General features: G+C 32.6%; 1 protein-coding gene across 2 annotated transcripts; it reads left to right on the forward strand.

Moving 5' to 3' along the window:
* The first annotated feature begins 286 nt into the window (after positions 1-286).
* On the forward strand, positions 287-8823 carry LOC143082133 (uncharacterized). 2 transcript variants are annotated; one of them, XM_076257688.1, is made up of 5 exons: positions 287-348; positions 823-900; positions 2355-2442; positions 3849-3952; positions 8470-8823. In XM_076257688.1, the coding sequence occupies exons 2-5, from the start codon at positions 837-839 to the stop codon at positions 8535-8537; spliced, it is 324 nt and encodes a 107-aa protein (XP_076113803.1). In that variant the 5' UTR covers positions 287-348; positions 823-836; the 3' UTR covers positions 8538-8823. The 2 variants fall into 2 exon arrangements, with proteins under 2 accessions (XP_076113803.1, XP_076113804.1); XM_076257689.1 differs by lacking the exon at positions 3849-3952.
* The last annotated feature ends 10009 nt before the right edge of the window (positions 8824-18832 follow it).

Below are 18832 nucleotides of genomic sequence, written 5' to 3' on the forward strand. Positions count from 1 at the left end.
AACTCGTCACCTTATGTTTCGTTAACAAAAAAGGCATTAGACGTCAATTTACCATTCATATTTTCTTTAATATGTTATACTTTAAGATCATTATTACCCCTTGATATCTTTCTCTCTTTTGTTTTGTATTATTTATATAGATTAACCAATGATACATTATTGTATTGTTACACTGTACACTTAGTTTGGAACACCACTTGAAACTTGATTGGACACATGTATAAGGTGGGTGGAGTTTATTTGTAAAATGTACAAGTGGCCACGTATATATAGATCGAAAAAATAAGTTTGTGACTTCAGAGGGCTTTGAAGTAATCAACAACATCAGTTTTTAGTTATATAAAACAGGTACTATTTTATTAAATATTCGAAAGTAAAGTGGCTATGTGCGGGTCTCTGTTTTTTTTCTAAAACAGAATTGTTTACTTGTGCATGGAACATTTTTTAATTAACAAACGCAAATAATTCATGCTAGTTCTTGATCATAGTCGTCTTTTGTTTTTCTTTATTTTTTAACTAATTGGTTGTTAAAAGGAAAGTCATAAAAGTAATAGATCTGTTTATGTTTATATATGCTTTTTCTTATGCAAAATAGGCGTTTATAATTTTTTAACCTTTCGTCTATTTTAGAATACCGATCTTTGTTTTGCAATAAATTTTGTGTATCCTTTTTCGATTAAGACTTATCAATGAGTTGTTGTATTATAAATAATTCGATTTTTATCGATAATTGTTGTAGTTATTATATTTGATTGAATTGTGTGCAGTCTTTAGGATTTGGTTTTTTCATCTTTTTATATTTCATTTTATAAATGTTTTTAGTTTAAACCACGAGAATGAACACCCTGTCTGTCATTTGTCTCAGTATTTGTCTTGTGTATATCAGTATCATCATGCAAGGTAAGAGATATCTTTCTTTTAAAATGTGTTATCTCATTAGAAATTTTATATGTTGATGATAAAATTCGTTTTCTGGCGGTAAATTATTATTTATCCTAAGTCAAGATAAAATTTGTTTGTTTTTAATTCAAACTTCGGCATTTTTAAAGAGTTAATTCATTTTTTTAAGATTTGTATGTATTTACAAAAAAATTATGTTGTCCTATCATAGACAATCATTAGTAAGTTTAAACACATTTAATTGTTCAAAACAAATGGATTAAAGGGTTGAAATGAAATACATTGATTTCAAATAAAAATAAATCAAACCTTTTTCATATGTAAACTTGTTTAATAATGGGTGTTGCTAAGACAATGTGGGTAACGATATATTTAGAGGGGTTTATACATACGCAGTTGAAATTAATTCCCTGCATTTACCAAAGTTATGTAAGGATAGGCTTACAATAATTAATATTAATCAAAAGCTACTAAATCAAATAACAATACTAACCATTAATGTAATATGTTTATCAATTGTGAGATGAACGCGTTATACATAACCAAGATAACTAATTTGATAATTGCAAATCAAAGTAAAAAATAAACGGTGAGCACGAACTCTTAAAGAAGTATTCACAGGACAAATGTTTTCTGCTATGAATAAATTACACATGAAAATTTTAAATCAGAAAGGGTTCTATTCCTTAGACGATTCATTAGTGTATTTTGAAGTGCTATAATTCGCCCACTGATTTGGGTGTATTTACATTTGACATTACTTTGCATGGCGTCTCTGAAGTATTTTAAAGTAAATGAAATAGTATTTTAAAAATTGCCCAATTAGCATATTTGTATTGAAATAATAACCTTCACTATGTTGTGTCAAGTTTACTATTATTTTTTCTGTTGGTCATTTTATTTTTAGCCATGTCGATGTCAGTTTATTTTCGATCTATGAGTTTTACTGTCCCTATGGTACCTTTCGCCCCTCTTTTCTACATATTATAACATGTTAACACTAGTTTACTGCTTGTTGATTTATCATGATTATTATAAAAAAAAAAATAGTAAAAATTAGTAGATATTTGGTTTATTTCTGTTTCTATTAGAGACCTGTATCTTAAACGTTTCCCCATCAACTTCTTGAATTCAAAACTGTTTTCGTCGTTTTGAAAATAGAATTACATTAAATGTGTGAGCCATGATTGCTATTTATGTTTACTTGTTACAAATAAATATTTTTTTCACGTTAACAACTAGACTCGCAAGATACAAGATACACGATATCAGCTTATCTAGCAATACACTTGAATATGTAAGATGTTATCATTGCGGTTTTCTGTGTCGTTTCATGATTATTATATTGTGATATGCGAAATATAAATCTCCAGAGTAAGAATCTTATTTTCTTTTCTTTCGTTGGTTCCTCTTTACAAAAACTATCAAAACACTTTTTATAAATATTTATTCAGGAACTGAAGCAGATAAATGTGATGACTGTAGGACAGCAGATAAAAAGGCAAGATCAGATGCAGGGGGAGACATAGACAAACTATGCAGGTTAGATTTGGCTTTACATATATCTTCTTTTGTCATTTGCACACTTAAAAGGCGGAAACCAGGTTGAAACAGAACAAAAGAATCGAAGCTCTTTGTTAGAGAAGGCGATAAATGCTTACTGTAATGTTTACTATAGTAACAAAAAATTTAAAAGTTAATTGAAACAAATAAAATGACAATTTTCTTCTCAATTACGAAGTGTTCTATTTTAAAAACACCATTTGCATAAGGTTTCAATTTATCTATTACATAGTTAAGCAGAACAATTAGATATCAAGTCAACGACATGGGTATCTATCAAGTTGGATGTAGAAAATGCATAACCTCCGATTTTTTTGAAAAAAATTACCACGGACGGAGAACATATTAATCTATTAGTTCAGTAATTTTCGTTTCTGCCCTTCCATTATGTCAATCAAGAAAAAATTCTAAAAAATGGGTAACAATTGTACCGAAAAGAGAAAATCGAGTACACCTTTTTATGTCAGGGTGTGTTTGAGTTGAATATTTAGTCTTGAAAACATACAAAGCAAGAATATTTGATACATCATCTCGCTTCAGATTCTAATATTTTTATATATTAAAGCTACAGGTTGACTTTATAACATAAAAAAATCACAATACTAAAAGATGAAATATATGGGTCAAGTGAAATACCTATCTAATGAATCATAAAAACATAGTAGGTGTTCGAATAGCTATTTTTTTACTAAAAGTTCTTGACGACAGTTTTTCAAGTTGGATGATAAAAATGCATATCTTCGAAAAAAATCATTTTTTTGTGTGTGATAACTTAGGTATATAGTCTTCAACCACTAAAAAAATCTAGACTGCCCTTCCACGAAATATTTAATCAGAATTTTTTTAAATGTTTATGAAATTTTAAAAATTCCACCTGACAACCGATTAGACAATAGTTTTAAGTTGAATAAATGCAAACAAGATCATTAACTGATGCTCATTAGCAAGTAGATATATTTGTCTTTTATAATACAACTGACATGTAAGGATCGTAATAGTGCTATGCGGATAAATTTATCGGTTTCCAAGAGCAAAATTGGCAGCGCGTCATCCCTACAATGGCTTCCATTTCTACGATTCTGAAATTAACTGGCGTAATGGGGAGACAATTTTGACGAAGTAGATTCCTGACTGTTAAAACATCACTATTTGATAGTTGTTGTCACCATAGACATATACATGCTGTAAATAAAAATGCAGATTCGAGGAAAGGGTGCCTTGAATAATTGAAAGAAACTATTGGCAGAAAATTTAGAGAAATAATAATGTTGACTTTAGATTTATTTTATTCACAAATTTTTAAAACAGTTCTACATCATGTACATTTATAAAATATAAATAAATTTTGATATGATATTACATTGTTTTGTTTAATAAAACAACAGCGCAGGAATAACCAATTTAGATTGTATGGAAGAAAACTGCGATGTGGCTTCAATTAAGACCCTTCTTGATGCAGCCAAAAAGGCTTTCACCCTGCTGGGTTGTGGTAAATATATTAAGTATTAACTATCCTATGAAATATTGTTTACCAGTCCATTTCTATATAAGTTAGTTTGTTTTCTTTTATAGTTGGTGTGTTTCCTCCGGTTTTAGTTTGTTACCCGGATCTGTATTCTACTTTTGCCTTGTCATGCTACTACTAATGGATTTCCCTGTGGTGTGTCTTATTTTGATGAAACTAGCGTCTTTTGAATAGGCGTATACTACTTTTGCCTTGTCATGCTACTACTAATGGATTTCCCTGTGGTGTGTCTTATTTTGATGAAACTAGCGTCTTTCGTATTTAATGTAACTATTTCGAAATGTTAAAAGAATTTTAGTATCATAATAACAATTGTTTTGAAAGAAACTCACAGTTCAACCAGCATAAAGACCTTCAGAATTCCAAACTATTTCAATAATTGAAAATCCAATTCACAACAATACACATATAGGTTGGAAATGTAACAGCAAAAACCTGTTAACAATAAACATAAATTCATTACGTTAAATACATACGCCATGACGTTTAAGGCGAAATCGGATTGTTTTAAAATTCCCAACAAATTAATAATGAGTTTCCAGTAATGATATGTTAATTACCTTATTGCAAATCGAGTAAAGTAAAATAAGATTTTTTCCCCATAGATTCAGTTTACAAAATTTTGAATTTTTGAAATACTAAGGTTTTTCTACCTCGGGCATAGATTATCTTAGCTGTATTTGGCAAAACTTTTAGGAATTGTGGTTCTCAATGCTCTTCAACTTCGTACTTTACTTGGCTTATTTAACATTTTTTTGATTCGAGCGTCACTGAATAGTCTTTTGTAGACGAAACGTGCGGGTTGCATTTCTGTAAATATTGACAATGCAATTTCCCATAGGAACTCCTTTTACGGCTAAAACTGTACCACTTTTACTATGAAGTTTTGAAAAAAATCTTATCCTAGAATTGAAAGTTCATATGCACCACAAGTTTTTTCAAAGGTCAAAATATAGGGCTGTGCGGCATATTTTCAACGTTTATATGCCCTGAACTTCTCAGAGTTTAAACGTACACTAATTTTCTTAACTACCCCTACCTCGAATGAAAGGTTACCACAGATTTCAATGTAAACAATATGCACGTGTTTATTTACTGGTAACATTCCCAAGTTCTGTCTCTGCGATATGGAACACAGAGAGCATAACTGGGAACCAGTATGTAAACAAAATGAATTTTCTATGAATATTCAATTACTCCCCAAAAGAGGCGTGTTTTGAGAAACAGCTGTATTTACAAAGTGCAACCTATACAGACATTTATTCAAATAGAAAACTCTCTAAAATCAGTTTTTCTCACATTAATACTCATTTATCAGAATTAAAGTCTTAAAGAAATCACTGTGTATACTCTAAGTTTTTCTTTACTATACATTTTATACCCCCTCCCCTGTTTCAATTTTTTAAAGAATTTGAAAACAAGACTTTTATTATTGCCAGCTTACCCTATTTGCATATTTTCTGATAAAAAATGTCTAGAACCTGTTAAAAACTGTTTTGATAACATATTGAAAGCATATCAGAATATCATAAATGTAATGTTTAGCAGTCAATCATTACAACATTCAAGATTATATAAAGTATCCAATTCAGCCTCTATCTCAAGTCCCCATCTTACTGTATGCCTATTTGTCAATTAAAGAACACATTTTCTGCCTCAAATGGACAATTTAGAATTCTTGTCACAACAGTATCATCTTTAACCATATATCTGACACAATTTAGCTACTATATATACTAGAAGTGTTCAAACAAAGCCATATTTGCAATAGTTGTATGTATGCAGATACCAGTCTGAGATATAAATTCACTTAAAATGTTGTAGAGATGACTGCTAACATTTGATTTTTGCATAACTTCCAAGCACAGTTATTGTTTTCTATATCAAGAACTTTAAAATCCTAAAATCATAGCATTTACAAGTTAAATTATTTGTTTTATGACCCAAGGGGTAGGCAATTTTCTATGTTTCTTGCCCCTGGGGCCACAAATTTCCTAAATAATTCTGCTGTTTCTAGCAATTTGGAATATTAAGTACATATTCAGGATAGAACACACTATTGTAAGTTTTCTTGAGATATTTTTAATTTTCTAGCTTGTATTTATTATGCCGTGGTGACAAAAAAGCAGATTTAGGTTTCGGCTTACTTTTGGGTTATCGAAAGGACACAAATACCCCATAAATAATATTCAGGAAGGATCTATGAGTTTCAATGACTGCGAAGAGTAAATGTAAGCACTTCTTAACAATTTAACTTACAAATATGCAAATATTATGATTTAATTTTGTATCCAGGACTTTAAGTAAACTATGCCTACTGTAAACTGTGAATTTATGCTGAGGCATCATATTTAAGGCCCAGGATTCTATCAATCTTCATTAAATATTTATAAAACTTCTTATTTGAGTTAATTTCTTTAAAATCTGTGAAATAAAGCAAATTTGGTTAAATTCTGAATGTTCCCCTTTTTCACCCTATATAGGTTGCATTTCTGTAAATATTGACAATGCAATTTCCCATAGGAACTCCTTTTACGGCTTAAACTGTACCACTTTTACTATGAAGTTTTGGAAAAAATCTTATCCTAGAATTGAAAGTTCATATGCACCACAATGGTTTTCAAAGGTCAAAATATAGGGCTGTGCGGCATATTTTCAACGTGTATATGCCCTGAACTTCTCAGAGTTTAAACGTACACTAATTTTCTTAACTACCCCTACCTCGAATGAAAGGTTACCACAGATTTCAATGTAAACAATATGCACGTGTTTATTTACTGGTAACATTCCCAAGTTCTGTCTCTGCGATATGGAACACAGAGAGCATAACTGGGAACCAGTATGTAAACAAAATGAATTTTCTATGAATATTCAATTACTCCCCAAAAGAGGCGTGTTTTGAGAAACAGCTGTATTTACAAAGTGCAACCTGCGTCTGGCGTTTATACAAAATTTAGTCCTGGTATCTATGATGAGTTATATTTACTACCACTGGGTCGATGCCATTGCTGGTGGAGATTTATTTTCCCGAGGGTATCACCAGCCTATCATTGATATGGTTATTTTTATAAATTAACTGTTTGCAAAATTTTGAATTTTTGAAATACTAAGGCTTTTCTACCTCAGGCATAGATTATCTTAGCTGTATTTGGCAAAACCTTTAGGAATTTGGTTCTCAATGCTCTTCAACTTCGTACTTTATTTGGCCTATTTAACTTTTTTTTATTCGAGCGTCACTGATGACTCTTTTGTAGACGAAACGCGCGTCTGGCGTATATACAAAATTTAGTCCTGGTATCTATGATGAGTTATAGTTACCTAATTAGAAAATTGATTCAGTTAGGTATTGACAATGAAACGTTACCACTTTACCCGATGTGAAGCTTTTAAATTTCCTGCGTACTAATTTGGCGATTTCTTTAAAACGTCACCTTTTCATCCTTATTCATTCTGTTAGAATTAAAGTAAAAAGCCATTTGGACTATAAGATGACCGATAAATTAATCCCATACAGAATCTTAATCTAAATAGTGCAATGTCCCTTTGATGTGCCTCTTGTTTAAAAGATCGACCAATTCGAAATCCGACCAAATTTCCATTTAATAACTATTAAATCTATGTATTTCATATTCTTTATTGAATCTTTTTCGTCAGGGAAAAAAATCATGTTGTCGATCTTGGGAGTTTTTATCATGTTTTCAGAGAACGTTTTCATCTATAAAATAGTTATAGTAAGAACACTTTTTTTAACAGCATTTGATTCTCGTGATTGCTTTTTTGATGGAGTACGATTTTACGTTCAGCAAGTAATTATCAATACGTTATTCAACTTTGTTTGCCCCACCTACGATAGTAGAGGGGCATTATAATTTCTGGTCTGTATGCCGTTTGTTCGTTCGTCCGTTCGTCCGTCTGTCCCGCTTCAGGTTAAAGTTTTTAATCTAGGCAGTTTTTGATGAAGTTAAAGTCCAATAAATTTGAAGCTTAGTACAAATGATCCCTATGATATGATATTTCTAAATTTAATGCCACATTACAATATTGATCCCAATTTCACGGTCGATTGAACACAGAAAATTATAGTAAAATTGAGAATGGAAATGGGGAATGTGTCAAAGAGACAACAACCCGACCAAATAAAAAACTACAGCAGAGGGTCACCAACAGGTCTTCATTGTAGCGAGAAATTCCCGCACCCGGAGGCGGAGTGCACGTTTCATGTTAATGTTTTTGGTCATGGTAGTTTTTGATGAAGTGGAAGTCCAATCAACTTCAAACTTATTATACATGTTTCCTATGATATGATCTTTCTCATTTTAATGCCAAGTTAGAGTTGCACCTCAATTTTACGGTCCACTAAACATAGAAAATGATAGTGCGAGTGGGGCATCTGTGTACTATGAACACATTCTTGTTTTTATATTTCACGATAAACATATTCAAATGTTACTGATGTTTTAACATTTTTTTTTTCTTTACAGGTGCCGAAAGTATTGTTGTCAACCTTGTTGTCATTGGTTTAGGACTTACATTTTATATGCTTGTTTAGATGCTGCATTTTTTATACATCCTACGACACAAGTTTACTATTTCAAAAACTGTTTAAGATTGCGTTCTTCGCCTGAATATAATTCTATTTGACACATTTGCACTGCTTAGATGGATCGACTGAAATATGAAAAAATGTACAAAATCTTATTTGGAACCTTGCATATTTTTCTGTTTTTTTTTAATGTATTTAATAAACTTATTTTACAGTTTTTGTGATTTTCCTACATCGGTAATTATACATTCTGAAATATGAATACAATAAAACCCGTTTGCACTAGTCTAAACTATTTTTTATTGTACTCCTCCATAGCAATTGAAATGTTTTATATATATATATATACAGATATATAGAGTTGCCCGTCTGATCCACCTTTAATCACATATTTCTATCCGTTACAGTTCATAAACTGCAGACAGTAATAATTTTGTAACTCACGAGTATTTCATATGTTGCGCTGAAACTGCCTTCCCTTCCTGATCATCTGCGATCTCTCTCAGTCTTGTCAGTTTTCGGTGTTGTGTTTTATATTGGTGTCATGTCATCGTTGTTTTGGGGCATGTTATTGCAGTTTTGATTTTGAATAATAGAAGAACGCCATTAACAATAATAAGTAACTAAACGGCCTTCTACAATGAGCAATACCTTTTCCACATTAAAAGCTATAAGTCGTCCCGAAATGAAAAATGTAAATCATTTCAAATGAGAAAACAATCAGTCAAAAATTATACAAACAATAAACGAATACAAATATGATATACATCGACAAACAAAAACATATGGACTTTAGGATCCTGACTTGGGACAGACACATGCAAAATGTGGCAGTGTTAAACAAGTCTGCTCGTGTCAAACCATTTCCATAACCTTGAAAAGTGGTTTAACCTTTTATTGCTGACTATGCAGTATGGGCTTTGCTCATTGTGTAAGGTCGTACGGTGACATATAGTTGCATTTTCGTTGTCATTTGGTCTCTTGTGGAAATTTGTCTCCCTAGCAATCATACCACATATTCTTTTGAATATATAACTGTACAACATCAAAATAAACTATAAAAATCAATTTAGAAGGGCGTAACTCTTCAGATCGATACAAAGGATTAAGACATCTTAATAAATACATAAAAGACACAAAGTACAGGTGTGTACTATTCACAGTTTTTGATAGCTAGTGCCAAGCCGTCAGCTTAAACACTATCTAAGATGGGGAAAAAAACACCTGTGACGTAAATCTTTTTTTTTTAACTATTCAGGAATGGAGAGTTATTCTCTGTTTTTCATCGTCATTCATCCAGACGTTTTGTCCATTTGATATTTCCACAGACCCTTTCTAGAACATGTAGATCCATGAAAATAAAGTGCCGGGACATGAAGCGAGATTGAATAGAAATAGCATAACGGCTGTTGCTTGGTCTTAGATCCTAGTAATACAACTATCAACAAAAAATATATCATGCGAACAAACATCTGTTATTAGAAAATAAATTGACGAAATTGACTCAAATTACACATGAAAATCTACAGTTTGTTTTTTGAAGCAATTGTTGACTGAATTTCTGTCACAGATAGTATTCAAGCGGGAAAATACAAAACAAATATTATCCATTGTGTGCTTTTTGTCTTCTGTGCATCAACAAAATATAAACTGTGATGACTCAGTTGAATTATTTTATAGTATAAAACAAATAAGCATTATTCCTTGATGAAACTATTTTCGCTTGATGATTTCCTTTTTATTTTATCATTTAAGGATTTATCTCTTTGAAGTTAAAAATGTTGTATTCTGATTTTGTACATCAAAAATCGTTTGTTGCGTTTTTATATTTACATTAAAAACAGAAGAGAAACTCGGATAGTTTTTACAATAAAATCGTTGTTCGGTAAAATAAATAAATCAAGAAATTGAAATGATCAAAAGGGATCCGGAGTGTTCGGTATATTATTTAAATGTTCGCTGGTATATATAATTTGTGTGTACTGGTACATATAGAATTCGAGTGGGTATGAAGGCATCTATTAAATATTTGGAGTAGTTTTTAATCAATTTTCGACAGACGTAGTTTTTAACTTTAGTTTAAAACGTACAAATGATATTCAGAAATGTATCAATCATGTGGATGTTTAAACAAATTTATTTCTATCTGATAAAAGGGAAAAATGAAAAATACTTAAAAAATTGCTAGGATTGCTCACTAATAAAATTGAGAATGGAAATGGTGAATGCGCCAAAGGGACAACAACCCGACCATATAACAGACAACAGCAGAAGGTCGCCAATATGTCTTCAATGCAGCGAGAAATTCCCGCACCCGGAGGCGTCCTTCAGCTGGCCCCTAAATAAATATATATACTTGTTTAGTGATAATGAACGCCATACTAAACTCAAAATTATACTCAAGAAACTAAATTTAAAAATAGCACAAGACTAACAAAGGCCAGAGGCTCCTGACTTGGGACAGGCGCAAAAATGCGGCGGGGTTAAACATGAGATCTCAACCCTCCCCCTATACCTCTAGACAATGTTGAAAAGTAAACCCATAACAATACGCACACTAAAATTCAGTTCAAGAAAAGTCCGAGTCTGATGTCAGAAGATGTAACAAAAGAAACTAAACAAAATGACAATAATACATATATAACAACAGACTACTAGCAGTTAACTGACTGCTAGCTCCAGACTTCAATTACACTGATTGAAAGATTATGTCTTCATCATATGAATATCAGGCACAATCCCTCCCGTTAGGGCTTAAGTATCATACCATTATAACATATATGAGAAGAACACAATCCGTGTCATGTCAACTACTGGTTTTTAAATAAATGGGTTTCGATGCAAATACACTTTAAGTGAATCAATATTAAGTATGAATAAGAAGATGTCATATGAGTGCCAATGATGCAAATCTCCGTCCATGTCACAATATATACAAAGTAAACTGTTATATGCCAACGTTAGACTCATACAAATAAATAAAATGTGTTATTTGTAATGAGCAACTGGAAAGAACAAATTTTGATTCGGCATGACACACTGTTTCCATGTTCAATTTTATCTCGTCTAAATGTTTGAAATATTAAATCACTTTGTTTCCAAAATGACTTATAATCGAGTACACCCTTATTAGTTGAATGACCTAGACTTAACCTAGAAATGTATCCTAGAGGAGCTGTTGTAGAACTCACGTATAGCGAACGTATCCTTATATGACGAACGTATTTGAAGTATTTGGGAAATTAGCTAATATTAATATTACATGTATTCGTAAAAGACACGAATTTGTCACGCCCTTGTTCTTACATGAAGAATATATTTGTCTGTGTTGAGAATGAACTCGGACAATAACTTTCAGTGGCGTAGCTATGCTATTTTTAAGTGTACGCCCCAACCTCGACGAGGGGTTTGGGAGCCCCAATCGGACCCAGGTTATAGCATCTTCTAGTAGTGGGTTCGAGGGGAGGTGTCATTAAAAACTAATCAATAGTAAGTTGAACATACCTTATAGATTACTTTTTTTTATTATCTTTTTGATTTGAAATCTAAAGGTCAATGGCGTTAGAAAAAATATCCAAACCTGTTACTTTAAAATATGTTTAAAAGGAACCGTGGGCAGTGGCGGATCCAGGGGTGGTCCCACGGCGCACCGGACCACCCCCATGACGAACCTCAAAATTTTTTAAGTGTCTATTTTTTCAATAACTAGCTAATTAACAAATTAATACTTAAGATTAATCCTTTCATCGCACTAATTGGTTATGGATTACCTGGATACCTAGAGGTGTCACAATGATAGAATACGGATCAATGCGTTTCACCTGTATATATGTAATTAAATTGTCAAAACAGCTCGTCAATATGAAGAAGTTGACTTCTTATTTTGAAAGGTAAATACAAATTATTTTTGTATTTTTAAGTGAAATTTCCATATATAATTGCATTGTCCAACCTGAGACTGCTATAACACTGTGTTATAGCAGTCTCAGGTCCAACTAACGGAGTCTCGGTTTTAAATTTCATTTATGTACATTTTGAAAAAACAACCATTATGAATGAATTAAATTTGTTTATCTATCTCTGTGAGCCCCACCCCTTTCCCCCAAAATCAACAGCAATTCAAGCACTGAATTGGTACCGGCATTTGTACAAAGCGCAACATTTGATGAAATTAAACATTTTGTAGACTTTTACCATACTGATTTGCCGAGTCCATCTGCAATGCCGTCCGAACTGCGTTTAGTAAGTAAGTAAGTAAGTAAATTTTATTTAGAGTCGGCATATATATACATAATAACAGAGAAAACATGAGCTCTGGTGAGCTCTTTAACCGACCGCGTTTGTGGCACAAGACTTGCGAGTCAATGCTTTCAAAACCAGAAACTGTAGCCGGTCTCTGAAAGTATGTTGCAAAACAGACTTTACAAATATTTCTGTTATCTTAAAAATCATAGCTACCATGGGGGTGACGATTTGCGAATGTGAGCGATCCAACAGTGAGTTATCACTTTTAAAAACCTACATGAGAACAACTATGGGACAATCGCGTTTAAACGGACTTGCGTTGATGCATGTGCACTACAGTTTGGAACTAAACATAAAACAAATTATAGATAACTTTGCAAGGAAACACCCGCGACGCATGATGTTGAATGACCTGATATACGACTCTTTGTTAAATTAGTAAATTTTGGACAATTTTACGTAGAACTATTTTTACCGATTCGGAACATTTTAGCTAAACTTTTTTTACAGCTTGCCTAATTCAGATGACAGTTGCATATATGTTGTGCTATTTTAGATTGCAATATCTCGTCTATATATATAAGCGTCTTAAATAAAAATCAGTTTTACATTTCTTTAAATTCCTTTACCTAGGAATATGTGCATTGCATGGTGTTGTCCAAATTCATGATCTTCCATAATGTCGAATCATACCATTCAATATTTATTTCGGACCACCCCCAATTTTTTTTCTGGATCCGCCACTGATGGGGTAATATATATATATAGCAATTACTCGACTAAAACCCCTTTTTGTGCAAAAGTCGTTAATGGATATGAATTGATTAATTTGCATAGAAGGTTTTCAAAATTATCATGTAATAAAATAAGAATCACAGAGCGTCTGTTAACTGCTAAAGATAAGTCCGTATGTCAATTGAAAAATGAAAAAAACTATATTTTCTAAATTTTACTTTAGACATGAATCACAAAAAAGTTTCTGCCAAAGTTTCATAAAATTCGATGGAGGGTTGACAAAGTAATTAAAGTATAACAAACTTCAACCACATACTGTATCTACTTGTTAACTGCAAACAGATATTCCTATTAGCAGTAAAATACTGGGAAATTAAAAATGTAAATTCATCATTATGGTCTGGATACTCTTTTGAGAATAACAAGCTTCTGTCAAACTTTCGTAAAATTTCATGAAGGTTTGACAAAATAATTGATATTAGAAAACAAATTTACCACATATTTTACCTAAGTGTTGACGCCTCCAATGAAATCTAGGATCTCTATACATACATAGCTTTTTCTTGGTTTCATGTCATAAATGTAGGCTCGGCTAAAATTCAAAGCACATATCGAATCTCAGCTGAAAAGGAAAGTAAGAGGAAATCCCAGCAGATTCAGACTTTGACTGACAAAAAATGAACAAATATATAATACGGTACCATTTGATCGAAAGATTTTTTTTAATTTTTTCTGGAAATACATGCTATTGAAGAAAGATTAAAATGACTGATCATGATGTACTTTAAACCAGATGTTTTTTAATATTTGCCCAAACTATCGTTTGGGCAACTCAGACAGCAACTTAAATCAAGAGGTTATAAGAACAAAAATATTTCAAAGGCTTTTTGTAAAGCAAAAGAATAAAACCGAACAAACCTACTTGAATACAAAGAAAAGACGGAATAGACAAATAAAATCCCGTTTGTTTTTAGCTTTCATTCTGACCTGACAAATCTTTCATCAATTGTCCACAAACTCTGGCGTCTTATTGAAAAAGATTCTTCCTTAAAAGAGATTTTTCCATCACCTACCGTTATGGCTTACCGCAGACCCAAAAACCTCAAAGACATTTTAGTAACATCCAAAGTATCTAAACAGGAGATATCAACAATCGGAGGTTATAAACCATGCGGAAGGGGCAATTGTAAGTGCTGCAAATTACAGTCGCAAACATCGAAACCAAATTGGTCAGCACAGTCAAAAAGAAAAAATACAACACATTTATAACATCAAATTGCAAAACGCAAAATTGCATTCATGTTCTAACGAGTGAAACTTGAAAATTACAATATGTTGGTGAAACAGAAACACCATTTAACATCCGACTAAATAACCATCGGTCATTTTATCATGTTTATACAAAAGAAAGAAACTGCCCGATTACAAGACACCTTTTAAGAGCAGGATATAATTTTGAAAACGTCACATTTCCAATCATTGAGAAAAATCAAAATTGGGATACACAAGGAAGACAAAAGAAAGGGAGATTTTGGATGCACCAGTTACGAACTCTTGAACCTGATGGACTCAATGAGAGAGACGAAAAAAGATTTAGAAGCAAATCAAAAACATAATTATCTTGAAATCATACAAATTAAGTTATAGAAATTCATACAATTAATCGAACATCTATAAATGTGTTAACCTTTTATTCCAACGTTATGTAGTTGTAGCTACAAACACATGTTTTGCAACATCAATAAATCTGTTACACTTTTCCTCAATTCTTGTATAGATTAAGGTACAAAAAATATTTTTTGTCATGCATCCGATTTCACCTTAAGAGATGCACACGCCTGTTGAAGCTAATTTGTTTAGCGAAATATTGCGTATTTCTATTTAAAATCTAATAGAACTTTTTAATGTATTAATTAGCGTGTTTAAGTTATATTCTTAGACATTTACATAATTTTAATTCAATAACTGTATCAGTTTATTTTCACAAACTGATCCACGATTAAAAAGATTGAATGTTGATTGTTGCTATTTTTAGACATTATATATATTTCAATGTCATTTTCAAATAATGCCTATCTTTAAAAGTAGACGGGATGAAGCATATAGAAAAGAGATGGAACGTTATTTCATAACAACGTTCCGATCGAAATTAAATCCAGAGAAGTTTTAACATTAACGAACAATGGCGGAACGTCATAAACCTCCTTAACGACGTCGCCTATAGCGACACTACATCAGTTATCCTGAAGAGTCCCAATGGAAGGATGAAATCGATAAAATGGAACCGTTAAATTTTTACTTATTTTATTATTTTATTTAATGAATATATATATATATATATATATATATATAATGACTGAATAAATAGTCAACGATACATCTTACGGGGCGATGGATCATATAAACACGATGCAGAACACTACAAAATATAATATATAACAAGTCTAAAAGGGTACAACATCACCAAAAACACAATAAAACGAACAATATGTTATATATTTCGGATAACAGATATCCTTCCTCGGTAATTGCATGATGACAAATGAATCATGTCAATTCAAATTAAGACTCTATCAAAATCTTGAAATTTATACAATTTAAGCGAACGCTGGAACAATTTTAATATTTCCAAACACGGCGCAAAGACTACAAAAATATGCCAAAATAAAAATAGTTATTTACAATGTGAACTGGCACAATCCTAAATTCCCAAAGGTGGTGACAGTTGAGATGTTAATCAACTGCGTGGAAAAACAGTCCCAATAAACAGTCCTGACCGATCTAATCTGATATAATATTTAAAATATGACAACGGTAGGGAAATTGCAACAGCGACTGCGTATTTAAACATCCCAAAAATATAGTAATTTGATGATAAGAAAAATGAGTAATAAATGTTTACTAAGGTTAAATTCTAGAACGTGGCTGCGTATTTACACATCCCTGCTAACTGTAATTAAAACTAGTATAATTCAAAAATTCCTGAAAAGTGTAAGAGTCCAGTACGGAAGCCGGAGTTACTGGACACAAGTGATGGCAGGAAATGAGTGATGGTAGGGAAAATGAGTGAATCTTCTATGTTTTTTCATTAACGCCCTCTTGGGAAACTGTCCTGAGCTTTCTTATCCAAAAACTTTCCCGAGCAAGTCTGTCGGCCTTTGGCCAATCCTCGTTATGATCTATGATAGTTATGGTAAGTTTTTTAAGATCAGCTTGGGCGTGCCCATGTGATCTTAAATGACGACTTACGGGGAGGTCGGGCTTGCAGGTGTAGTCACTACGATAACCATTCATGCGTTTGTTGAATGGCTGTTCTGTCTCGCCAACATACTGCATGCCACATCGACAATGAAGAATGTATACAACATTCTGGGTTTTGCAAGTTACATTACAAAATATTGTGTACACAGACCCATTGGAGTGGCAAGTAAATGTTTGAGTATTCAGTCTTGTTGGCAAGTCAGACATCGTTTGTTACCACATGACTTGCACCATCCTGTAGTTGAACAGCTTTTATTAGAGGAGACGGCAGCTTTCACAAACAAGTCTTTTAGACTTGCTGGTCTCCGAAAAGCTATGACAGGAGGGTCGGGCAAGATTTTGGATAATTTTGGGTGATTGGCAATACTTTGCCAATTGGCACGGATCAAACTTGAAAGGTTAGTAAAGGCGGGATTGTATGTTAAAACAAATGGAACTATTTTTCTGCGCCTCTTCTTTTTGTACTGTAACAGGTCATTACGGCTGTTATTGTTAGCACGGGCAAACCCCTTATCTATGTCCCATTTCTTATAACCTCGTTTGATTAAAAATCCGCGAAGTTGCTGTAACAGCTGAGTGACAGCCTCCTTAGAGGAGCAAATCCGCTTTACTCTGAGAGCTTGACTGTACGGGATATTTTTTGTACAGTGTTTGGGGTGAAAATTTTGGGGAGAAAGGTACTGTTGTTTATCTGTAGGTTTACAGTAGAGGTCTGTTGATATGACACCGTCTTTTATAGATGTAGTTGTGCCTAAGAAAGATATCTTAGAGTCGAATATTTCATATGTAAATTGTTATGTTATGTTAATTGACTGGTAGGCGTTGCTTGCATGTCTGATAAAAGCATCCAATTTTTGTTGGGATTCAATCTGTTTCATGTCAACATCATCGATGAAACGGAACCAAGACAGAGGTTTGGATAAAGATGTTGAAATAATTTGTTTCTCTAATTTGCCCATGAAAAAATTGGCGTAAGACGGTGCCATTTTCGTCCCCATCGCTGTCCCGTTTATTTGAAGGTAATTCTCACCATTAAAGGTAAGATTGTTCCATTTGAGGACCAGAGTAAGCAGCTGGACTAAATATTCGGTAGGTGGTTCTAAAGTGTTGCGCGAGTCCCATATTTCCCTACACGATTGTATTCCGTCATCATGAGGTATGTTGGTATACAATGAGGTGACATATAAAGTGACAAGGAGGGTTTCCGGAGGAAGAGGGTTCATGGATTCCATTTTGCGAAGATAATCTATAGTGTCTTGAATGTGAGAGGGAAGATTTTCTACATGAGATCTTAAATAAAAGTCTACAAATTCCGAGATTTTCTCAGTCGGGTGGCCGTTAGCGGATATGCGCAGTGTTGGGAAATATTAAAATTGTTCCATCGTTCGCTTAAATTGTATAAATTTCAAGATTTTGATAGAGTCTTGAATTGAATTGACATGATTCATTTGGCATCGTGCAATTACCGAGGAAAGATATCTGTTATCTGAAATATCTAACATATTGTACAGTCAAGCTCTTTTTTATATATTAGTCATTATGTAAAATACTTGAATCTTCAAGGCATTTTAAAAAAGGCCTAAACTTTGAAAATGCCTGAAACATATATATCAAAGACAAAAACGTTCCTATTCATGTACTATCATGTACGTGTGCAAGGATTTCCAAACGTACTTCAGTGTTTAAATAATACTTGTTTGCTTAAAAAGTTAACTCTATTACATTTCGTGCTGCCTCGAGATTTTCTTTCTAAATGTTCTGTATTTTTTAGTTCTCAGATGTTTATTTCTTCAAACGAATAATCTAACATTAGTTGAATATTATGTATAGTCTGTCCAAACACACACAGTTCAGTTTAAATTCTAAGAAGTTAGTTTCAATAAGAACTTATGTTGGGTTTTTTTTTTTCCTTTTCTAAAACCACACACAGTCATCAACTGTTTTCTTTAAGTTGTTAATATGTTGTACTGATACACCACTTTCACAAGGCTTGTTTTTCCTATCATGATTTCCTTGATAGGGGATTGCTGCTTACAAATTAAAGAAGCAATTAAACCAAG

Source organism: Mytilus galloprovincialis, chromosome 7 (assembly GCF_965363235.1).
Source record: "Mytilus galloprovincialis chromosome 7, xbMytGall1.hap1.1, whole genome shotgun sequence".
NCBI classification, from domain to species: domain Eukaryota; kingdom Metazoa; phylum Mollusca; class Bivalvia; order Mytilida; family Mytilidae; genus Mytilus; species Mytilus galloprovincialis.

Bases quoted from the DNA above. Each gene is read 5' to 3' on its own strand.
- LOC143082133 (XM_076257688.1), top strand. From the start codon at position 837: ATGAACACCCTGTCTGTCATTTGTCTCAGTATTTGTCTTGTGTATATC. The intron at 901-2,354 runs GTAAGAGATATC...ATATTTATTCAG, and splicing joins TATCAGTATCATCATGCAAG to GAACTGAAGCAGATAAATGT. The intron at 2,443-3,848 runs GTTAGATTTGGC...ATAAAACAACAG, and splicing joins GACATAGACAAACTATGCAG to CGCAGGAATAACCAATTTAG.